This window comes from Aquila chrysaetos, chromosome 8 (assembly GCF_900496995.4).
Source record: "Aquila chrysaetos chrysaetos chromosome 8, bAquChr1.4, whole genome shotgun sequence".
NCBI classification, from domain to species: Eukaryota; Metazoa; Chordata; class Aves; order Accipitriformes; family Accipitridae; genus Aquila; species Aquila chrysaetos.
The window spans coordinates 37,033,391-37,058,445 of NC_044011.1; the positions used below are offsets into that span (position 1 = coordinate 37,033,391).

Genomic DNA, 25,055 nt, shown 5'->3' on the forward strand with positions numbered 1-25,055 from the left:
CGGCGGGGCGGAGCGGGGCGCTACCCATCAACATCCGGGGCAGCCGCCGCCGGCGGGAAGGCGAGCGGGCAGGCGGCCGGTGAGCGAGCGAGCGAGCGAGCGGCGAGCGAGCGGGCGGGCTCAGTCGCCGTTTCTGTGTGGAAACTCTCGCCCCGTCCCGTCCCGTTAAAGCGGGGGGGTGGCGGCGGCGGGCTCGTTAACGGCTGCGGTGGAGTCGGGGAGGGCTTTAAGGGTCCCCGCCGCCCTGCGGGTGTTGTCCGTTGGCGCCCAGCTGGCTGAGAAGTCCCTCAGAGGGTGACGGCTGCAGTCGCGCTAGTTCTGTAACGGGTTTATGAACGGCCGTAGCGTGGGCTTTTTGCAAAATCCCCGCCTGTGCCGGGCGCTAGCGAGCTCCTGCTTCTGCCGCAGCTCCTCCGGACCTAAGGCCGTGGAATTCACCTCAAAAAAGAGGCCCTGCCCTGACGCAGTGCTGCAGCAAAGCCAGCACCCGCTCTTGCAGGCCTGCCGCTGCTGGTCAGTGCGGCAGAGATGGGCTGGAGGGCTCAGCAGGCTCTGGCGCGGCTCTGTGCTCGGCAGGACCCGTGATCGTCACCGTGGGGTTTTTACATCAGCAGAGTGTGCGGGGCTGGCGTTCCTCTGTGGCTAGGTTGTGTTGTTTTCCTCTTTTTTTTTTTTTTTTTTTGCACAAGTTTTTACTGAAGGAGTAGTGCCAGCAAGACTTCTATGGCATAGAATAAGTCTGGAAGACAGCAAAAAGTAAGCAACACCATTTAATATTGCAGTAAATGTAACGAAGCACTTGCTTTTATCTCCAGTTGAGACTGAACTATAAGTTGAGATGCAGCTGGGATGAAGTGGAGACTCTGGAGGAGGGAGAAAAGTGGGGGAGTTTACCATCTGCTTTGCAATTGGTGAGGGGGTGATATTTGGGGATAGCGGTAATGTTTGGGTAGCGTATAGCGATTCTTAATAAACCCTAATGAGCAGAGTGGGCACTGAAATGTTTAGGGAGGGAAGTACATGAAGGCAAAGGAAGCAGATGATACCAGGAAAAATTCAGGTGAATTCAGGTGGTTTGGTTTAAGATGTTTTGTTTCAGGCCACGCTTTATCACTCTTTTGTCAGTAGAGCAATGCGTGTGCCTGCACTTCCATGTTTATGTTGGGCAAAACTGGCTGAGTCCGAACTGTTTAAGTATATGGTTTGCAATCCCTTGGTTGACTCTTGCCCAGATCAGAAGGACAATTTCCAGATGGGGATAATATAGTTGAGATAACTTAAAACTTCACTAAATGGCTGCATCAAGTCTAGTCAATACTTTTGAGCTTTGCTACCGTAATTTTCTTGCTTAAGGGTGTAATTTATTTTTTTTCTTGTTAAACTGGTGCCAAAATAGATATAGCTGTACTGAGAGAAGAATTCTTCTTCCAGTTCAAGCACGTGCACGGTGAGAGGAAAGTGTCAGGAGAATACCTGCAGAGAAGAGACCTAAGCTGTAAAAGACCAGAGGGATGCAGGCAAGACATTTGTTTGAGACAAAGGAAGGCAACAATTAAAGGGAAGCTACTTGAATAAAAAGCCAGAGGAGCAAGGAAATTAATGTAAGAATGCTGAGGGAGTGTGAAGTTGGAATAAGCAGGGCTGTACTGTAGTAGGTAATCAAAGTGAGTATATAGTCAATGTCCAGCTTTTGCAGAAGACTGTTAGAGAAGCCTAATTACTTGAAAAACAGTCTCTTTCTAATCTGGTGAGAATTATGTACTTGCATAGTAGAAAGTCAAGATACAGGGCCCTGCTGGGAGCTTGCTATTCTGATGTGTGTTTGCATCCCCTCGGCCAGTCAGTAGCTTGGCTGAACAGAGTGGAAGATCACCTTGTAAGCTTTTTTTGTTACACAGAACAGACATACAGGAATAGATCAGATGAGGGAGCTGTAGTGTTCAGGTTTTTTTCAACACCTCAGCTCCTCAGTTTGAGTAAAGCCGGTATCCAGCCATATACCAGAAAGAAGGGATGGGAAGCGATACAAATCAGAGTTCAACTGGTGACATGATGAGCTTCAGGAAATAATGATATAAAATAGTGATATAATACTGATGGGGGATGCTGCAATCAATTTTGAAACTGTGTTGCTTTAACTTTTAAGGGTAAGTTGTGTTCAAAATGTGTGTGTGGGGGGGTCCTGCTTGTAAGGGGTAAGTTATCCATATTTTGAGCAAGCAAGTGCATTTAAAATTGCCTGAAATGTTCAGACTTGTAGAGCTTCTGTTAAGACTGTATGTTTTCCTTTTTTTGTCAGTTGTTAAAGAACTGCAGTATGACACAATGTTATTCTTGCATTTGTGGTGAAAACTGTTTTACTGAAAGTGTTAAAGTGATTTTTAAGAATTACAAGCATTGCATTCTTCTGCATAACTGAACTGCACTTTAGTTACCTTTGTGAAGGATTTTCATCAAATTCTAGTTTCTAGAAAGAAGCCTAGTCTAGAAACAGTCTGGTCTTTATGTACCCTTGTGAAAAAAGAAATTTGAGAGCATGAAAGTGGGAATAAAGATGTAGTGATACAAAAGTAATGAAATCATTAATAATTCTTCTTTCTGTGTAGTGAGGGCATGACAGTTAGCTTTGTTTTGTTTTGGAAAGACCTGTGACCCTCCAAACTTTGGCAAATAGTTGGTGCGCAAAGCTGTTAAACGTTAACCAATGGATAAAAGCAAATGAAAGTTTATGTGTATAAAAAAAAGAACTCTAAGGGTTCTCTCTGTGTGTCTATGGATATATACACGTACACCTGAATGGTCCAGCACAGTTTCCACATTAGAACAGGTTAGGCCAATCCCATCTGATCTTTGTTGTTTGCTCATCTATGGGAAATATGGAGCAGATAAATGGTTGAAGAAAGAAAGACAGAAATCATTACTGGGGATGCTACAAAGAATCTGGTAATTACAGAATGTTTTGATTTCCCTTGTTCATGAGTTTTCTTGCATTAAGAAATTCAAATCTGCTTACAGAAGTTTTATGATTAAGTCAGATGACACATTGATTTTGTCAGTGGCAGTCAAAATGGGTATGAATTGTACTTACTATCAAAAGCTAGACAAAAAAAATAAGTAAAATGTTGCATATTCAGGTTATGGATTCATATATTCACAGAAGATGACTGCATATTTAATGACTTGCTATCAAATGGTTAATTCATCATATGAAGGAATATCAGATATTACATAAGTTACTTTTTAGTATCTGCTTTTTCATTTTAATTCACATTATAGCACAATCAAATCAAACTGCCTTGCTGCAGTCTTTGTACAAACCTTACATTTTTCTCCTGTAACTTAAATTAATATAGGACTTTTATTTGGGAGACTCCAAAATAATTTACAGATTTATCAGCTTATGTACTGCTCCAAGATAATTCCTTTCAGCATCACAGGGAGGGTGTATCTTGACCAGCTGCTGGGCAAGTTCCTTTTCCTACAAATGGCCTCAGAAATTTTACACCAGGGAAGACCGTTGTTGCGTACTACTATGTACTGTTTCCTTCATGCATGGCAGGACAGAGGTGCATGCTGACTGCTTGGTGAACTGAGTCTGTGCATCCCAGGGAGTAAAATCTGATGACATGGATATGACTATTGTTTCCTCAAACACTGTTTGGAAACAAGTTGAGGTAGCTTAGTGTGTGTTTGTGGTTATATAATGAAACCATACCTAAAATCTCTATAATTTGTCACAAATTTCGATTCAGTTCTAACCAGTAGGGAAAAAAAAAATTAAGCATATATGGCGTATAAAAAGTGTATGTTAATTTTTTTTTTTTTTTGTGGCAAATAACAGATCTGAAAGCATACTGGGCTTTTGTTGGTGACTGAAGCTGTAGGAAGAGTTGTGGCTCAAATCCCACACAGCAAGAACAACTATATATTTCCAGTGCTTTAACTAATTCCTATGTTGGCACAGGTTAAGACTGCATGTTAGTAGCTAGCTCTTGTATATTTGTTTTCATCATTAGATCTAACAGCATTTTATAATGATGCAATTAAGACAGAGATTGATGTCCATCCTAATATGGATACACTTTAAATAAACAAAACACTTCTGGAAGTTACTTTCTCCAATACCATTAATAAGTGTGATGCGTTTTTATTGTACTGAAGTTGTATGCACAAACTGGAATGTATCATTGCAGATATTATGGCAAGTTTTATGAATCTGGAAAGCAAATGAACCAACAATGTCCTGAATATAATTAAAGGTACAAAATGTAGAGCCATACATAATTACAATGCCCCAACACAGTACTTAAATAGTGTTTAAAAAGGGAATCATCACTGATATTTTTGGATCATTAGTGAGTGTAAGCATCCCCTGCCCTGTTTTAAGGAACAAGGATAAGCCTTTGAGGAAAGAATTTTAAAAAAACGCATAGAGTGGACATGCCATCGTACATGTTTTAACTGTACTACAGCTTGCTTAAATCTGAAGTAAGCACAAGAAAAGTGCTGTTGTTGGTTGGGTTTTCTTGAGGGCACTATTCTTTTCAACACTTCAGTGTTTTTGAAATAAATAATACATAACATTTTTAGTAACAGTTAAGTATCCAGTAACACTTAAGACTTAGGCTTTAAGTCAAGATGAATAAATGCATGTGTAATGGAGCAGGTTCATTAATGCTGATTTGGGTGATGGTTATCACTGTTCATCTTTGGTGCATGAAGTCATTCAGCTCCAGCTTTGGGCATCTTAATGACTGTCATTACTTACAGACACCTGGAAGTTCTGATCATACTTCCATCCTGCTGTACAGCCGAATTAGTTGGGGTTGCTTTTCCACTCAGTTACGTCAATCTCAACCCAGCACAGTGCAGTGGAGAATCAAGACCTTTGAAGGATATTCCATCAGTTTGCAAGTAACTCGTGTACTAATGGAATAATGGGGCCTCAGTACATACAATTATTTTGCTAGTATCATCAGGGGATTTGCTTCTGCAGTTTAGAGTAGTCCATCAAGTGACACCCCGTCACGCACTCTCAAGTGGCATTCAACTATTAGTAGTAAACAGTAGCTTCTAAAAACTAATACTCTTTTTTCTGCCCCCCCCCCCCCCCCCCCCCCCCGCCAATAAATCAATGCTTGAGAGATGCCAGAGGCACACTAAAATTATAATCTGGTATGTAAAAAATACAGCTTTCTTGGTTAAATATTTTAAGTGGTCTAATTACCTTGAATTTAGGTTTGAATTTTAATATCCTATTTTCTGCTCATCTAGCTGTCTTTCTCAAATGTTTCCTATTAACATTCATTTATGTTCTTGTTGGCTTTTGTAGGTGGCCAGGTAAAATAATAGCAGCTTGTTATTTTGATAACCCTGATATTTTCAAGCAATTACAAACATAAAACAGGGAAATGTAAAGAAGAGAAAGGGACAACCTGTATAGTAGAAACATATGGGTTTTGCAATTACTGACGCAAAATATAGGCTTCCAAGCTACTATTAAACACTTATACATTCTCTGTATGAGAAAATGTGACATTACATGGTGTTTAAAATAGGACCTTTCATATATTAACATAGAAAAATATACTTTGTTACAAGTTAACAAAAATAACTTAAATTTTTGAGAAGCAAGACAAGTCCTTGTTGTGATGGAAACTCCATTTGCTGATGTTTTGTGTAAAGTAAGCCTACTAGCCTAAACTGGTGGCTTTCTAATGCTTTTTGTTTGGATGTCCATACAACAGACATAAATTTATTGAAAAGAGGGTTCCTTTCTTAATTGTCTTTTGTCCATGGATCCCTGAAACAGTGGTTGAAAATTACTTGCTTAAAACCTATCCTCAGAGATTGGAGAATTTTTTAAGAGGTGGGGTTACAACAGTATCTAAAGGCAGATAACAAAGATTAAAGTTTCTGAACATTCTTGCTGCGTTGTGACTTCAAGTCATACTCTCAGTTAATTTTAACATTTTGGCTTTACTCTTTATATTAATGTTAAAAAATAAAATGAGGCACTGATATGTTATGGCTTCTTCATGTCAAAGTACCCTGTGCTTTGGTTTTCAGGGGCCTGACATAATAAGCCAAGGGAAGGAATTACTTCCTTGACAATGAAACAGTTTATCCTCTGCGTTTAAGGACAAACTAAGATATAAAGGGTAGGATGACTAATTCAGTGGAATAATTTAATTTTGGTGAAGCTGAACGTTGATGATATAAATATTCTACTATGCATTTACTATGCAATTTACAACTACTTAACATTTATCTCTCTAGCTGCACTGAGCTCCACGCCTGTGGTCTTGAATCGGAAAGAACTATCACTTAAATCAATACGAGTTGTATTTGAATGCAGATTTTTATCTTAAAATATTATAAGGATTTATTTTACACCTGAAATAATAATAATTAAAAAAAAAAATCTTCAAAGATAGAGAAGGTTAAGTGTTTCTCTTGAGATTTTCATAAAGATGTAGTCTTTGGGTAAAAACCCGCTTCACCAAGTTCAAACCTAAAACACTTCCCCTGCTCCCCTTTCTATAGACTCCTGAAAGAATGATTTTTGTAACAGTAGACTACTATTTTGAATGCAGCATTAAAATAAATAAGATATCATAGTACAGAGAAACATGCTTCTAAGTCATATACCCATTGTGCAATGCAACCATTCCTCTGAAGATGAAGCAAGATCATTAAAAGTAAGAAGTTATTTTATAGACAATTTAGGTTTTGATGCTTTTCCAAGAGTTCCTTTACTAGTTTCTCTAAGGAGAAGAGATGCTCATCTACGTCTTCTGGTACGAGATTTCTGATAGAATTAGCGAGTTCAAACAGGTATTCTGTGTTTCTTCCACTAGGACCAACTGCATTAAAAATCTGTTCAGCAATTTCTTCTAGAGGTGCTGGACCAAGGTAGTTAGGGTTGTCACAAGTTCCAATGTATAGCAATACATGAAACGGTTTTACTGACGAGTCTTTTGGATAGAAAATGACAGTTGTAGTCCTGTAGCCTCCCTTCTCTCTGAAGTCCAGGTATGCCTTTACTTCACATTCTTGTCCAGCTGGCAGTCTGTAAGCAACACCCCATACACACCCCTGTTGAAGGACATAAGAAAAGAAAATCCAAGCAGTGTTCATAAAGATACTCACATATTAATGTATTTCTATTGTATTTAGACAAAACTCTCTTAAAAAATAATTCTTCAATTTTCAGTCTTTTTATAGCTATTTCTCGCACTGTTTGTAGGAGTCCCAAATTAAAAGGGTTGTTTTATTTAGGAAATCTTCAGTCAAAATGGTAATTATGCTGATTGATCGTCCACTTTCTTGCTAATGCCGAGGCCTTTCTTACAAAACAATTTCTTGTTGCAATTAAGTTTGAAGTAGTAAATAGCCTTGGCATGGGCTACTAAGGAGCTGGCAAAAAGGATACAAAGTATCTTTCTGACCTCACAAAATTTGTAACTGAAAATTAAAATTTTAAACAGTGCCAAATTCAAAGCAATTTTCATCAGGTTCTTTCTCTGTTTAGTTGCAGTTTTGCTTCTAAGGACCCGGGTGTCACATCTGTTACATGTACTTGGAGGGCTGAGTGTGGTAATGTTACCGCACTGAAACTGAATCAGAGAAGAAAAAACTGAGAGATGAACCTTCATTTTGCACAAATAAACATGGCATATCCATCACCTCAGCAAACACTGTTAGGATAAATTTCATTACCATCTTTGAGAACCTGAGTATTTCTTCATCCTCTTCACAGTTAACATCTCTCAAAAAGTATTTAACTGTGGTGTGAATTAGTTATACTCCCTTACCAAGTTTTTATAAACAAATCAGCAAGATCTGTGTAGGGATTGATTTGCATGGGGTTTTGATTTGAAGTAGCTTAGAAAAATGATGATGGTCTGTTTTCCACTAAAGGCTACATATTGTTTCTTACGAGTGCTGTTTTAAAATAAATGGTAGACTGTTTTGTCTGCTGCAACATCAGTGTTGATCTTCCTGCAGCTCAGTAGGTATACATTATCAATGCTACAGTATATGATAATAAAGCAAGTAACATTTTGGTTTTTTCCCCCTAAAACTGGATCTTACTATTTTGTCATGATATCAGACGGTGCTGGGGTGGTGGTGTCAATTCACGAATGTTGAATTTTGCAGTCAGACTATATGTTGGTCAAAGGCATTTTATTAAAAAAATCAGGAGTCATTTTCTATTGCATCCTTTGTAGATGGTTACAGGATTTGATGTGCTGTGGCCAGGAACAGCACTAACGAGTATAGAAATGGGTTCCTCACTTTCCCTCAGCCATCTGGGATGTGGGTTCACTCCAGCTGTCTGCGGGAAATGTCTTAGTTTTAAAAACAGCCTCTTCTACGCATGTTACTCTCTTGGAGTTAAATGTGCTATTCAGACCTACTTTGGTGTTGATAGGAAACTATACATGGGTGTGGTGGAGACAGGGATTTAAAGCAGACACTTTTAAGTGTTACTGCTTGTTAACTCATTTAGTTTTCAGTGTAGAGGATTCCTACTTCAGATGATGGAAAATTACAATCCAGAAATCTGACAAGGAGTATGATGTTCTTTTTCTGTATGGCTTCCTCTTAACTGGCAAAGAAATTCAGATGGAGCAAGTAAAAATAACTCTCTAAACTAGAGGTTTCCAAGCTGCACTATGTATATCACTAGTGAAAAAGTACACACAGGCTAGCACAGAGCTGAGAGCTGGCATTGCTAGTAAAAGTACCACCGCTGTTGTCACCACAGTATGTGGTGTCTGCATGCAGGGGAATAATTGCTGTAGTCTGCTAAGATATCTTCAAAATAAGGTTACCTTTTTAAACTGCAGAATGAGTAACTGAAATTAAAGCAAATGACTTGTGATATCATTTGATGTTTATGTGTAAAGTGTGATTATTTGGCCACACCAGATTCTGGAGAAAAGGGGAAAAAAACCCAACCAAACAAAACTGGTTTGCTAAGGGGAAAAAAGTTTCTATGGTAACGAATAAGTTTGCTTAACAGTACAAACCGAGTGACAACAAACATAAGCATTCTTTTGTCTATATAGGCGTCTGTGTAACATAAAGGTACCCAGCAGTGTGGTAATGTGAAAAAACCCCTTACTAAAAAGGTACAGAAAATCACAATGAGAGACGGTGCATTGCATTTTGCTGGTTTTGCTAACTGCAAAAAACAGTTGAAGTTTTCGATTACTGCTAAACTTACCTCTCTTTGTGGCTGCTATTTCAGGAAAATAGATAGGTAAGACAGCAGTATCATAATTGTATAGATAAGCAACTGTAAATAAAAACTCTACTACTACCAAAATACCCATCATCTGTGTCTTATGGCCTGGTGTTGTGTGGCCTTGCTCTCCCTCTGCTTCCATGCCATCCTTCCTTCCCTCCTGCCCCTCTGGAGGCAATAGTACCCATAGGGATTCCCTCTCCTGGAGCGGTGTGAAGCTGGATGGACACGACCATCGCAGCCGTCCCCAGCAAGGTGCCAGAATAGGGCACACTGCTGGATGCGGGGGGGGGCTGGAGGATCAGCAGGGAGCAGGAAAGCAATCCCATGCAAGGGATATCCTGCAATAGCCACCCCTGGCCTTCCCCAGCCTAGCTCACTGCTTTTGTCCTAGCTGGTGAGCAGTCTAACCAAGAGCTCTCTAGTGGGCAAGATCCGTAAAAAACATTGCAGGTAGTTATAAGATAGCTTCTTTACTATCAAACAGAATTAGAAATGGGTAAAATGTAAGTCTAAGTACTTTTATAAGCAGAAAAATCTTGATTTTCCTACAGCTTTACATGACTGTAAGTCTAGGCCTTGTTTCATCTCCCCTCCCTCCCCAGCCCGGGCACTCCCCTTGCAAACACTTCCATTGTGGTGTCTGAGTGAGACCTAGGGAAAAGGTCCAAAGATAAGTAAGAATGGTAGACTCGGGCTAATGACCATTTTCTCTGAACAGGAGCTAATTTCACAGTATTACATAGAAACCAAAAGGACAGTTGTGGCATTTAATTCCTTAAGCGTTTTATCTGTGTAGCAAAAAATAAAGGAAGGGTATCTCCTTTTTTATCACTGCAGTGTAATCTTGATTTGTTTCAGTTTTTATTTTGGGAGGGCAAGATTACAGTTCTGACACAACATCTGGGGTCTACTATTGGCATATCGTCAGCACTATACATATGCTGAAGGTAAATTTCTGCATCTTATAACAGGACAGCTGAAATGACTATTCTGGAAAGTACTTTAAAATATAGGTTTGGTAATAACAGGCCCAAACTACTTCCAGTTTCTTAGTTTTGATTGATTTGAAACAATCAAGAGTCATCAGTGTAACTCCAAGAAATTTTGAGAGAACTTTTCATTGCACTAAAGATAACTCAATTATTTGCTTGTAGAGAAGCAAAAATTAATAGAGACTTACTACACAGGCTGAGAATGCAACAAGACACTCTGTACACTACAGAGACAGAACAGGAGTACTATACCTCAGGATCTTCAACCAGAGTCACAACTCTTCCAGGCTAAAATTAAAAAAAAAAAAAAAAAAAAAAATCATAGTTAGAGGCTTTTAGCTTAAATCATGAGCAAAACCAAAACAAACCAAGAAAAAACCCAATGAAAAGTAATGAAAGGGTCAGAGAACTAGTCCAGGACAATCCCAATAAGGTCTATTTCTTTGACATCCAGTATAAATATTTTCTGAGAATAGCTTTTGATCTGTATTAGATAAACGGTGATAAACAAAATGTTAAATTCTGAGTGGAAAGTGTCTGCAACAAGTTAAACTAAGGGCAGTCATAAACGGGGAGGTTTTGAATGTCCTTGCTTTGTATGTGCTGTCCAGACTCAATTCTATTCCTGTTTAAAATGGTGACAATAATTCATTAATGTAAAGCTATCCTCAAGGAGTGCACCTTCCTCAGTCATGTTGCTTCTCTACAGTACTACGCAATTTTTTTATCTCTGGACTGACAAAAAGGTGAACCTTCTCACTTGTATTCAAAAAGTTTATACACAGGCATGGAAAATGACGTAACACAGAAATCTAGCTTGCATAGAACTAAGCAAGATATTACCACTTCTGGTTTGGTTTGCACTAACTGGATTTCAGAAAATGTTAATTTCACACTATGACACATGGCAACTCCTAGGTTTAAAAGCTCCTAGCTAATTAGATGTTTTTGAACAAAGAAATCTGCTAGTAATTTTTAGTAAGCACCATGTTATTCAAAGTTGAAAAAACAAGTTTATTGTGCAAAAGACTGTTTTCCCCTTCTTTTCCCCCTCCCAGCTCATTCTTCCTTACTGGGCAGACGGAGGGTACCTTGGTAATGGCTTATTTTTCCAATGAGTTACTTCTTGAAGGAAGAGTAAGAAGCCATTTTGTAAATACTGAAAAGAAAATTGTTGAAACTTGTTGTATAACCTGGAGAATAAAACTTTAAAACATAAAACCCTATGGAGAACTACATCTATAGTTTAAAATTGCTAATTTTGGCATCCAATCAGTGTACAAGTGTCTTTGTTTAAAGGTAACGGAAAGCAGAGATACTAGCATTCCTTCAATTCTAGTGTAGGATAGAAATTCAGTCTCTTAGGAGTTGCAAAGATAATCTGAACTTGATGTACTTGGATGCATGCCTTTCATTTAGTCTTAGGTAACTTTCAGTCTCGGGCTACCACATCTCGGTCTTTTTATGACTCATGGTTTCATTGACACGTCTGTGGTCTTCTGTTTGGTAAGTCTGTACCTGTGTTTGTCTCTCTCACACAGTAACAGTGTAGGGTTTTCTCCTACACCGAGTCATTGGCAAGTCACATGTTCTTTTGGTAACAAACCAGATATGAAATCTAGTTTTTGCAGAGCACTTCATAGATACCATCAAGTGTAGATATTGCTTATTTGGTGTCAGATCTTTTATAATCTGAAAGGCTATTTATAAGCTCTGACTTGCTGTATTTTTTCATTTTTATGCCAGTTCTCTCCCAGCATCAGCCATCTATTCTTGATGTGATTGATAAAATAAGGCAACAAAACTAAATGAATCCTAAACGATTACTGTTTGAGTACTGAGGGGAGACAGGTCTGTTACCATGATTAATCAAGATAACTTAGGTGTTCCTTTTGGGAAGTTTTTTCCATAGCCATTAATATTTCCCTGACTTGTGTACTCAATACTGGTCGCTAAGATTTTGTAAATTATGGATTAAAGAGACGTTCTGTGGTGGAAACAACTTCCTCTTTATTACGAGGAATGTCTGCACCTGAAGCCTAAATATTAAATGAAAGTGAAGTACTGAAGAGTACTTAATCTTCAGATTGGTTGTGTGATGGAAGAACAATCTGTTTGTCTAGGGAAGGAAAGGATATTTATTCTACTGGTTTAGAGAGCCCTTGTCTTGCATGGATCTACCTAAACCAAACACCACTAAGGAACCATGGGTATTACCTCTGCTAGCTAAGTAAAGAAAATAACACATCTATGAATGACCGGCTATATGATATAAACCAAAACCACCTTTGTTGTGCCCAGGGAGTACTGGCAAGGGCAAAATTCAGTGATCTCCTAAAGCAGATGTCTTTGAGGGATTTGTGTCAGTCCTGTGCAGCCTGCTGCCAGGAAGGCTGACAAAGCCAACCTTGCATTGGATCACACTGGAGCAGCAGTGTGGTCTGCAGCCACGCAGGAATTTTCTAAGGCATCTGTAGTGCTAAGGGCCATCACCCTCCGAATCGGAAGGGAAGCCATTGCGGAAAATTAAATACTTGTTGTGTCAGCTCTTAGCGTTGCATTTCACTTCAGGCCCTCAATTGTACTGTATGCTAGAGCTCCCAAACGTACTCCTGTCTTAGAGTGCACGTGACGGGAGGTTCTTCTAGGTTTTACTGGTGCAGAGTGTGCACTAGAGTCTATGATGTTCTCCTGGCTTGGGGGCTTTGTCTATCTGTGTGGAGATAAAGTTCCTCCGGACAGTCCTGAGGTCTAGCTGATGTGTGCTACGAAATAGTGGGGTAAACTGAAATAAGATCTTCCACTGTTAGATTGTTTTCAGTGGTACCATAAACTCTTCAGCTACTAAAATTACTAAATATTTAATGATAGAGGAATCAATTAATTTTTGCATCTGGACATGAAAGTAAGATGGAATAAAAGGAAGTATGACCTTAGAAATAATTTTACCTTGATTACCTCTTAAATTTTTTCAGAAAGGGAGGTGGAAGTTTGCTATAAGGAATATAGTAATGTAAAATGGTTTCCTTAAAAGCACAAGTTTATTTAAAGAAAGCGTAGCCTTTTCTACTTCCTTTTCCTGTGGCTCCTTATGGCATAACAGGAGCTTATCTATCTGTCCTCTCCCCTATAGCCCCCTCACTGGCAGCCGTCCCATGGGAAGAAACCACCAGAGTAAATCAGGGAATTGCAGAGGTGGGAAGGCACTTCTGGAGATCCTTTAGTCCAGCGCCCTTTTTTCCATTTCACTTTTAACAAACTAAAAGCCCATCATTATCTTAAAACGATTTAACCTTAAGCTGACCCAGTAATTCTATTCAAGAGTTTTCTGGTTGGGCACTGTCTGATGGGAGACAGCTGGAGCTGGATTAATCACGACATCAAGTTCCCCCAGGTTTTTTTTCTAAGCACATCAGAGAGCTAGGAACAAAGATGGTGTAGATTCCCCAGATGTCAGGCCTGTCAGTATGCTGTGCAGTCAAGTGAGTGCCGGCGCCCGATCGAGGAGAGCGGCTAAAGCAAGCAGCCCAAAGCTGGGAGGGAGGAGGATTGTAAGGAGAGGAAGCCAAACTTCACTTGCAGCAGCAAGCTATTAGTTTGGTTCAAACCATATTGTGATAATAATGGCTTCAACCCTTGAACGCATTTACACTTCTGTGCTGTTCCAGGCAAAACCAAACCCCCAGACTAATGTTTGAGAAGGTTTATGTGAATCATGCAGGTTTGCATTTCTGATGCCATTTTTTCTGAAGCTCGCACTAAGAAATTTGAGTTTGCCATTTATGAAAACATTTTTGTTACTTACTCAGGTCTTTCTAAGCCGATAGCATTTTTTTTCAGGGAACACTGTTATTGCCTGGTAAAATTCAAGCTGCTTTAATGTACTATTTGGAATAATCCTCTGAAAATCTTATTGTTAAATACAGCTAATGTATAAGTTGCTGTATATTTTTCAAGAAATGTTTATTCCTTTTTTTGCATTTTTAATCTGTTCTAGCAAAACTTTTTCCAATTTAACATCCTGTAAACTATAAAATATGGCTCCATGATTAAACATCACTTTATAACTAGTTAACCGTCTTATTACAGTAAGAGTGGTTCAAAGTATGATTAAAAGGTCAACCAAGTTTTGTACTAAAAGCTTGCAGCCACTGTACATAAAAGTGCTCTCTGTGTTTTTCTTGTGCTGAGCGTGGAATGCTGGAGCAACGAGTGTTTTCAGAAGAGGTTTTTTTAACTTGTTGGCTACTATTTTATTGCTGTTCTTTAAAATGTGTTAGTACTGAAGGACCAGTTTTACTTGTAGCTCACCCACAAGAGATGTAATTCATCTCTGATGTCAAGGATTGTAAAGATTTTATAGCAGAGAGCACTTGGCCTGGTGAAATGGGATGTCCCAGCTGTGTGTTTTCTCAGTGTACACTCAGGGAGGCTTTTTGCCTTGCAAGCAGGAGTAACAACTCAGGACTGCAGGAATACAAAAAGGCATTAACTTGTTGATGCTGAGAAAAAGTGTATTTTGTTAATGCCAAGTGTTTTATATAAAACGTAAAAGGCATTAATGGGTCTACATAACTAATGACCCGTGCCCTCGGTCTGTCCAAACGAGCATCTAAATAGAAGGAGAACAAAGCATGGGGTTATGGGGACAGTTTTTTTGGTTGTTTTAAGGCTCTGTATGCCTGCGGGTGATGGTTCTGCATATGATCTTGACTGGGGCAGAAATATGAATGTCTAAGCTTCTTGGAACCAAGTATATGCTAGCGGGTAGCAACCTGGCGTAGCCATTTTGCAAGATTTCCAATATCTGCACAAAGACAGTCACTCCGAGTACTCCCCTGAATTTCAGCTAGCCCAGCAGAAGACAATGCAATGAGGTCACCAAGGATACTTGCAAGAAGGAAGAAAAACTGGCTGGTGTGGGTTTTATTCCTTTCTGAAGCCCCAAGAGCAAGACTTTCTCTGTTGACTAATGAGGTTTTTTTAAATTATTATTCTTTTTTAAAGCCTGGTTTCCTAAGTAGGGGATGCTGATGGGATCACACTCTTTTATGCCGCACCCTAACAACTTTTGCACGTGCTTTTCAATTCATCCAAATTCAAGAGAAGAATAGAAATTTCCTAATGCTCATCCAAACATAATCTTTGAAAAGGAACGACTGGTAGATGAGAAATTAGTGTTCCCACTGAGAAAGCGAACTATAGCTGTCCATTCAGCAGACGTTACCGAGCCAGCTGCAGGGCATGCTGCATCTCTCCAGCCAGGTGAGGCGGTAGCAGAGAGCAGGGCAGGTTTGGAGACAGGAATTGTCTGTATGACAGCATGTAAGCCAGGTGACAAAGCGAGGCTTTCAACTCGATCTTAAAAGCAACGTGGCAAAGTGTTTTGGGGCTCGAGTTCAGAACTGGGACAGCTGCATTTGCACAGTGCTGCTCCAACCTGAAAAACACGCCTGCCAAGTGTGCTTTCACATGATTTGTTTCTTTGCAGTAAACTTTTTTTTTTTAAATACTAAATGCCCAACTTGTGCTAGTACCTGAAGCAGGTTGATATGCCTTGCAGAAAAGTAAACGCAAGAGTCGGGTTTGTATTATCTTTAAGCACTGTGAAAGTTATTTTCTGGTGTTTGAGGTTCTAACTAGTGCTATTCAGAACTAGATGAAAATTTCTTCCATGCCACAGGTAGCATGCTGTGTTTTATTTTTAAGAAGAATCCTTATGCCTTTTCTGGAGGAGCTCTTTTAAAGCCGTATTCCAGTTTTAGAGTGGAGTTACCAGGGTGCAGGTTAGACAACTGCTTTAGGGAGCACCAGGAAAACATACTTTCATGATACAAAACCAGCATTAAAAGTAGGTAAGTTGTTAGAGAGCTGTATGCAAGTATCAGTTTCTATACATTTATGATCAGTCTGCATTTCTGATGACTAAATTGTAAGCAGCATCTGCAGCCGTAAATAACAGTCCTGCCACATCAAAGTCATTCATCTAACTTGCTGGGTGCTTCTGTAACCTATTGTTTCTCTAATATTTGTCGAGCTATTTAGAATTATATAAGGGTGCTAGCCCTTCTATGGGGAGGGTGGTACAGGCTTTCAAAGCAGAGTAAGACTCCATTATTCTCACTCCTGTGGCTTAAACAATATGTGTGTTCGCATGAAATGGGAACTGCTCGCTTCTGAAATTTTAGTTTCTTTTTCTTGGTGGCTTTTTTTTTTCCCCTTTTTCCAAACAGTAAGTGTTTCCTCCTCCACAACTTTTCATCTGAAAGTAAAAAAGCTGAAAAACAGTGAGGTAGGTACTCAGATCAACGCTTCTGGCCTTGAGTTACTAGCCTTTCTCTTCAAAGCCTGACAGCCACAATGGGGTATTTTCCCTTAGTTATTTATTTAGATTAATGTCTATAGTAATTAACTTGGTTATTTTTGAGCTATTAAAATGGACGAATGGTTATTTTTGTTACCGTTCTTCTCTTCGAAGTTCATGGTGTCGTTTGATGGGTGGGGGTTTTTTTGATTGATAGTACAGAGGAAAATGAATTCTTGTACTTCAGGAAATATTTCCTGCCAGGATGAAAAACGTTAGAAGTCGAAGTGGATGTACTCCACCTCAGTACTTGGCAAAAGACGACTGGAAGGACTGGCACCAGAAAGCATCAGCTGCTCCCGAGATGTACTTCTGAGAGGCCCCCAGCAGCCCGGGGGAGGCCGGCTAACCGCCAGCCGCCGGACCCCGTCGGCGTTAGGGCCACCGCCGGCATTTTCTCCCGGGTTCCCCCCCCCCGCACTGGAGGAAGCGCCCTCGGCACCCGGACGGTGCCCGGCCGCAAGCGGGGGCCGGAGGAAAGCCGGTTCTCTTCGGCCACGGGGCAGGGGCTCGGCCCGCTCCCCACCGCCGAGCCGTTAAGAGGAGCGGGGGTGGAGGTGGCCGCGCCGGGAGGCCGAGGCCCGCCGCCGCCGCCGTGAGGGGCCGCGCTGCCGGGCCCGCCGCCGCCGCCCGGGGAGCGCCGCGCCCCGCCTCCCCTCACCTTGCCCGGCACGCCGCGGTGGTCGGTGCTGCCCTGCCAGAAGCGGCGGCTGTAGCCCAGGATGCGCCCCACCATCTTCTCCTCGTAGGGGAAATCCACCTTCCAGATGAGGGAGCCGTAGCCGAACACCCACATGGCTGACCGACTGCCGGGCGGCCGGCGCGGCCGCGGGCCTGCGCACTGCCGGCGGGGCGGCCCCGGGGCGGGCGGGGGGGAGCGGGCTTCCCTCTCGGCCCCGGGGCGGGCGGCGGCGGGTCCTGCCCCCGAGGTTGCCACCGGCTTCGGGGCGGGCGGGGGAGGTCCTGCCGGAGCCCCGGCGCCGTTTTGGCGGAGTGTCTGTGCGTGAGCCCGACCGGTGCACCGGGGTTTGCTTTCTCAGCTAGGCCAGCCGGTCGGGAAAAGGTATCCCCTGCCCTCCGTGACTGCTGCCCGGGGAGCCGCTGGGGAGCCATTACCCCCGCCAAGGCCCCACAAACAAACACGCTGCCCCCGAAACCACAAACCAAACCAAAACCTCTGCAAAACAAAACGAAAATACACATATTTCGTTCTAACAGGCATCTCTTTTTTTAATTACTATTTTTATTTTCTTCCCCCTCCTCTCCTTCCCTTTCTTCCTCCCGCCTTGCTCCTGCAGGGTTTGCCGTACGCAAGGATGGATTTCACGGAAGCCTATTCCGATCGATGTTCCGCCGTGGGGCTTGCAGCCAGAGAAGGAAACGTTAAAATGCTGAGGAAACTAATTAAGCAGGGATACAGCATCGATGTTCCAGATAACAGGGGTTGGGTGCCAATCCACGAAGCAGCAGCTCACAATTCGAGTGAATGTCTGAGGCTGTTAGTTCATGCAGGTAAGGAAAATTTGATGTGAGATAGTGTGATTTTCTGCTAAATTACCCCGTCATATAAAATATAAACTAGATTTCCCTTATCTTATTCTTACTTGTTTTGCAAATTTCTGTGTGGTTTGGTAGTTACTGACTAGCCGTGGTAGAGGGAAATTGGCATGTTGTAGTCTGTGAATGACATTTGATTTTACTTCACCTTCTCTGTCCAAGGCGGGTATCTGCATAGGGCCAGCAGTAAATGACACTGGTGTTTGGAAGAGTTGATAACAGCACACTCGTGGATACACTCTAGGCCACGCATCTCAAATAACTCGGTTATTTTCAGAAAATAACTGTGTTTTGTAATTCATTGCTAAATGTATTTTTTTTTTCTTCCTCCCTTACTCTCATTTGTAGCTCCATCTGATGACTACATAAACTCAAAGACATTTGAAGGGCTGTGTGCGCTGCACCTTTCAGCACGCCATGGGTCTTTGGAAAGCATTCGTGTTCTTCTGGAAGCTGGGGCTGACCCCAATGAAGTTACCACCGAAGCAACAACCCCGCTGTTCCTAGGTGACACGAGCTTTCTTGAAATCTCACAACAACTGACGAGTGGGGTAAAGCTTATTTGCTGAGTTTAAACTCACCAGAGTTCATTTACTGCCTACCACGTTTCATATTTTTGTAGCCTAAATACTAGGCTTTAGGCTCAGAGATGGAGCGGGTCTAAAAATTACCTTTTATTTATGGACAAATCTGCTTCAGACTGTGTTTTAAAACAAAATTGTATAACCAAATTGGTTTCCTGCATCACCTTTTCTTTCTTTCTGGCACAGAAAAGGTCTAGGAGGTATAGGATTGCATCTATATAAGGGTGTTTCAAGGTTTTGTTTTTTTTTTTTTTTTAATTCCTCCCTACTTCTTATGTGGAAAGACCTCTTATTCTTTTTGGAATTCCTAGTTTAGCAATTAAAGTCCATTATTTTAGTATTTGTTTCTATGATTTATGTTTGACATAATTAAATGCTTAAAACTTCTGCTGTAGCGAATTCTCAGAGCCTAAATCATCTGATTAAATATGCTTATTGTTTTACTCGCCTCTGTACCCAGGCAAACACGGCTGCCACATTACCTCTGTTTACAAGTCTAGTCACATTTTATTTTTAAGGGACTAAATAGCTTATTTGCTTAAAACAATTGGTAACAGGTAGCACTTGTGGGGAAATCATCACTAAAAGCACTCTGGATAATGATAATTAACACTATGTGTAAGTGCTTACATAGATTAGACAGGGCCAAGGAACGGTCCTGGAGTTGTGTATCCAAGAGATTTTTAAAAAGGAAAAAGTATATGGTCAGGTTAGTCCAAATTACATAATGGGGTTATGGTACAGCTCTGTGTTGGACATTGAGTACTACAAGCCACTGGTGCTCTTTTGGCGAGCTTGTGCGGTAATACTCTAAAAATTATTCAGTCAGTAGCAACTATTCGCAGGTCATTTATCACCGTATCAAGCTTTTACGGTTACACAGGAAATGTGCCTTGGTATAATTGTCGATGGCAAAAACTTGAGGATGAATCAGGATGCTAAAGGAGGCTTTGTTAATGAATGCATTAGCATAAGTTAAATGTACACGTTATAAATTAATTTTATATAAGTGTTTAAAACATTTTAAAAAATTTTTTTAGAAGTTTATGTTTGGAGGAATTTGTTTTAAGATAGCCACTGGGCTTCACAAATTTGGGAGGCCATTGCAACTGTCATGCAGTTAGGAGCCTGATGCAGATTTGTCTCCATGTTCCACAGGAAAGAGGGAGGAGAGAAATTTGCTTTTTTTTACTCTTGTTAGCACAATGTAGGTAGAATTTTAACAAGTCTAACTAAAAACTTTGTGGATAAATTTCCATTCTCCAACACTGTTTTGGGGGTGTAAATGTAAAAGGCAAGTAAGCATATATAAGGCAAGTTTAAAAGAATTATGATTATTGTGTCGGGAAGTTAGCGGTGAGACCATTTGAGTTTTTCAATGAGTTCCTTAAATCCATTTAATAAGAATTCTTTTTTATTCTTTTTTTTACTGTTCTATCTGAAGCTGTTGAAAATGGACATGCAGACGTTGTAAAGTTTCTGCTCCAACATGGAGCAAATATTAAGGGACCTCATTCTTGGTCCGCATGGAATTCTTTGCACCAAGCTTCTTTTCAGGTAACCTGTAAGTGTATCATATAATTTCCATGTAACTGTTGTATTCTGAGTGATAATTTATCTATTTCTTTGCCTTTTTATCGGGTAATTTTTCCTAACCTACCCTAGCAGTCATAAGGTTGCCTAAACGCTGAAGGGCTTGCAATGCACTGAAGAGCGTATCTGGAACTACGTGAGATGTTGTTGTTGGGAAGCAATAATTATTTAAATAGTATAAGTATTGCATGTACTCACAAGCTCATGTGTTGTTACTTGGGAAGTGAATCTCTTACAAGATTTTTTGAGAAAGAGTTCTGTTTAGTATCTCATCATCAGTGAGATGTACAACCTATTTCTGGGATAGAAATATGTTAGAAATGGTTCTCATAAACTAGTTTAATTTCCATTTGTACATATTGTGTAAATGAACAAATGTGAAAAATTAAACTTGTCTAACTTTTTCTGCCATTAATTTTTCAGTACATCTTTAGAATGTTGAATATATCGTGGTTTTTTCTTATTTCTGTTTGGAATGTGTGGGAAAAATACATTATGTCAATTCCCCACTTTTTTTGTTAAGAATAAAAATATTTATTTCAGGAATGCACTGAGATAATGAAAATACTCCTGGAGAAAGGGGCAAGCAAGGAATGTAAGGATGACTTTGGAATTACACCTTTGTTTGTTGCTGCTCAGTATGGAAAACTGGAGAGTTTAAGACTGCTTGTATCCCATGGTAATAGTGATCATTCATTTAGCTTTTACTGTTTGTAAAATCGCATCAACCTGTCACCAGATACAATTTTAGTTCTACTTTTGCACTTCATAACTTGAAATTTTAGGGGTTTTTAATGTAATTTTAATTGCAGATGGGTATGCAAAACCATCTTAATTGCTTAAATCTTGTTTCAGTAATTTAATATGGTTTTCAGCAAGTGATGGTAGGAAGTAATAAACCAAAACTCTGAAAAGATTAAGGATCCATCAGGGTCTTCTAGAGGCCCTCAATAGCACTACATTAGTGGTCTGATTTTGATGACATTGCTTTTGTGATAGAATATTGTTCAGGTTAAGTGAAGATACCTCTCTCTGGTCATAAAGTGACAGCAACAGTTTCATTCACATAATCAACAAGTTTTATACGTCTAAGCGCATGTCTCCCCTGGGGGAGAATCTCAAAAAATAATTGTGATCAAAAGATTGCCTAGCCCATTGCCTTTCCTCCAGCACGTTTATCTCATGTTGTGCTGATCTTTGACAGAGTTAATGTTAAAGCACTGGGTGTTGAAAAAGTTAGCGACATGCTGGTTAATATTTCCTTGTTGCTGTGGAAAACCTGTTGTGTTGTGAAGTCACTTTGTGAAAACCCATTACTGATTAACGTGAATTTGTTGTTTATTTTGTGTCCTGTAGTGGTGATGTAAAGTATTGGCTTTTTTTGTTAGGTGCAGACGTAAACTGTCAAGCCAAGGACAGAGCCACTCCCCTGCTGATTGCTGCACAGGAGGGCCATGCCGAATGTGTGGAACTGCTCTTATCAAAAGGGGCAGATCCAAATCTCTACTGCAACGAGGATAACTGGCAGTTACCTATTCATGCAGCCGCTGAAATGGGCCATAAAAAGTAGGTGATCAAAAAGGCATTCAGACAGAAGATTCTGGTAACAACCTAATCAACAAAGAGGAAGTTCAGCTCTAAAAGGAAGAAAAACAAGTTCTCAAGCTGATTTGTAATTTAGAATTCTGAATTATTTTCCTGTTTTAATGTCTGTTAGTAGTCCCAGTAAAGTGACCAACCGTTTTTAATTCAGCATCTAACCTGGGTCTGATCCATATCCTAATGAGTTTAGAGGGTTTTCCACAGTGCTGAACCAGATATCGATTCACTCAAAAGCTATATTACTTTTACATTTTAAAATACAGGTAACAACAGCATATGCTTTATACATGACTTGAACAGCTCTTAATTAGAATTATAGTCCTGACCATTAAGTAGTAGAAGTAATCATATGCAAGTAATGAATTAGCTGAACCAGCCAGAAAATGAAAGCCACAAAACAGTTCCTTTAATCCTTTTCAAAATGCATTTGTAGCTTTCCCCAATCCCAATGATATAAGCTGCTTTCACAGCAGAAAACCAAGAGTGGAAGGAAGTCCCAGAGTAGCATGCTGTTGTGGAGAAGCGTCTCTCAGGAACCCCATGATTTGCACATGTATGACGGCACTTAAAATCAAATATATTAATGACAATACTAACTGCAAAATTATTAGTAGATGCTTGATCTTAACCCCTAGCAAAAGGAGGTCATCAGCGTAGTTGTCATTAAAGTTGGTGTGTCAAATTGATGTCACTCCTCTAATGAGGAGGGCAGACTGTAGTAGATACTGAGGAAGCTCTGTATTGTTCATTTTCTCAGAAACGTAAGATCACAGAATTGTTTAGGTTGGAAAAGATCTTGAAGACCATCAAGTCCAACTGTTGACCTAGCACTGCCAAGTCCACGGTTAAACTATGTGGTTTAGCTGCCTTCGTAGCTTTTGCAACAACAGGTAACTGGCAACCTCTGAGCAGCGCCAGTAAGTTCCAGTAGCAAAGGAATCGGTGTCTGTCACTAATCCTTGTTGGCTGGAAAGGATGTAGAGGTGTGAGCTATGAAACAGAATGATTTTTCTGTTTCAGTACCTCAGTGAGTGTTGTTGAATGGAAGTAAATACTAATTTATTTGCAACTCACTTTTTCAGTTTGCTTCCAGACTTCCGTGAAGTCTGGATTTAATGTGCAGAGGTACGCTATTGCTGTAAAATGGATTGTTGGATAATAGGAAATATCTGTCCCTGGTTCCAATTAAAATATTTATTGCCAGCCTAAATCCATCCCAAAGCACAATGTTTGTTATGGGTCTATGTATGAAAGTGAAAAAACAGGTAGGATTTTCTTCTTAAGTTGTAATGATCAGACAAATGAAATTAATTATTGCATAAGATCACAAAATAAATAGTTTTTTTAAATATTTGCAGGATATTAGAGTTGCTAATACCAGTTACTGATAGGATTTGTGACAAAGGTAAAGGCAAAGTGAGCCCTGTGTATTCAGCAGTATATGGTGGTCATAAAGAATGCTTGGAAGCATTACTTAAAGAAGGCTACAGTCCAGATGCTCAAGAGTGCCTTAACTTCGACTGCAGATCACCCATGTGTATGGTCTTCCAAAAAGAGTAAGTATATCTCTTACATTTTGAAATGATTCATAATTATGTTGGCCTTTATTTAACTTTTTTTAAATGTGCAATTTTCCTGCCCTCCTTCCTCAATTCTTGAGCTGCTGGAGTTAAACTGTGAGTATCTGAATGCTGTGTGGGTTTTGGATTGCGTGCACGAGCTGAAGAAGCTCGCTGAAATCTCCAAGGGGAAGCTCAGCTCTTTGAAGAAGAGTCTTGTAGAACATAATTGCAGTTTTCGTGCTTTCAGAAGGCCTTATCAACATGTCTCTGTCTTCTGGGAACGTGACTCCATGCTGTAATTGGATCAAAAGGACTCTTAAGTAGCCAGATCCTTTTCAATAAGGATGAGTTATTGTGAAATAGTGTTTTCCTTTTCCGTATGCCAGTCTTGTGCATAAGACAAGCAGAATTAATCAGCCCAATGCTATAGCTGTAAGGAGGACTGGGAAACTGCATGATACATTCTTTTAGATCATGACCCATTTCTTTTTATGCCTGGTGAGTGATGCGCACCCCTGGTATTCAACAGGAAATAAAACAATGCTTACTTCATAATGCAAAGGCTATAATTTTGGAGGAAAAATAATAAAGTATAAAAGCCTTACTCCGAAGTGTGTGTGTATATATGGTATGTCAGTTGACATGCTCTTCATGTCCTTACTGTTGATTTTTTTTTTTTTTTATTTTTAGTACAGAAATTTCTTCTTCCTTTTTCTGTGGGAAATTAATTTGTGGAGGAGGGGGCTATTACTGTAAAAGTTCTTGATGTTGCTGTCCGCAAGCTCACCTTGTGCTCCTCCCTAGCTAATTCAATGTATAAAATAACATTCAAAGGATTGAATACTGGCACAGCTCAAATCTAGGTAGAGAATCACATGTCAGTCACTTCTTGGCAGTTCTGACCTTTGTATAGAGCTGTAATGTCATTATGTTTTAGATTTTAATTGAGACTTGAGAGCAATTACCTGCTAACTGCTTTACCCCTTAGAACAACAGAGGCATTTCATGTGGTAGAGAATACATTTGAAAACTTTTTTTCTTCATCTGATTGCTCTCATTTACTATTTTGCCAGAATTCTAGTTAGTTGACCCTTTCTAGACACTCTTCCTCAGGAATATTAATGTGAAGTAATGTTATGTGGCTAGTGTGCTTCATTAAGGTAAATATCTTCATAAATGCTTTTAAATGCTCTTAAAACTCAGATTCTAACAGAATATTTCATATACATGGATCAAAATTTATTGCTTATGTTGCTACCATTTAAATTTATGAGGTTATGGTAGTAGTGAATTTTGTTCACCCCCATTAAAAAGCATTTTAATCCAGTAGACGCAAAATCGTAGCTCTTGGGGCTGGCTTGCATTTGGGAATCACGATTTCAGTTTCTCATTCTTACTGTTTGTCTTCCACATGTGACCTGCTCTGATTCCCTTTATGTAGGGAAGAAAAATCAAAATATGCAATATTTTAACAGTTCTTAGATTCCAGAAGTTCATCACCTGCAAACCTTTTTAGCCAAAATACTAACATTTAGAGGATGT

The 25,055-nt window shown here is 40.0% G+C and overlaps 2 protein-coding genes across 5 annotated transcripts in view; one reads left to right on the top strand and one right to left on the bottom strand.

Moving 5' to 3' along the window:
* The first annotated feature begins 38 nt into the window (after positions 1–38).
* ASB3 (ankyrin repeat and SOCS box containing 3) overlaps positions 39–25,055 on the top strand; it is a 31,635-nt gene continuing 6,618 nt past the window's right edge. Inside the window, exons 1-7 of one of the 4 annotated variants that reach the window (XM_030021367.1) lie at positions 39–79; positions 17,914–18,127; positions 18,521–18,679; positions 20,201–20,313; positions 20,893–21,028; positions 21,738–21,915; positions 23,310–23,507. In XM_030021367.1, coding sequence (XP_029877227.1) covers positions 17,932–18,127; positions 18,521–18,679; positions 20,201–20,313; positions 20,893–21,028; positions 21,738–21,915; positions 23,310–23,507 — 980 coding nt within the window. In that variant the 5' untranslated portion in view covers positions 39–79; positions 17,914–17,931. Of the gene's footprint in view, positions 80–101; positions 757–17,258; positions 17,361–17,564; positions 17,679–17,913; positions 18,128–18,520; positions 18,680–20,200; positions 20,314–20,892; positions 21,029–21,737; positions 21,916–23,309; positions 23,508–25,055 lie in introns of those variants that run through there. The other 3 variants (XM_030021366.2, XM_030021369.1, XM_030021368.1) reach the window with 3 other exon arrangements.
* Positions 4,132–17,490, bottom strand: CHAC2 (ChaC glutathione specific gamma-glutamylcyclotransferase 2). The gene is made up of 3 exons (XM_030021372.2): positions 17,277–17,490; positions 10,504–10,539; positions 4,132–7,098 (listed from the first exon to the last, which is right to left on the bottom strand). Exons 1-3 carry the CDS (start codon positions 17,409–17,411, stop codon positions 6,715–6,717), a joined length of 555 nt encoding a protein of 184 aa, XP_029877232.1. The 5' UTR covers positions 17,412–17,490; the 3' UTR covers positions 4,132–6,714.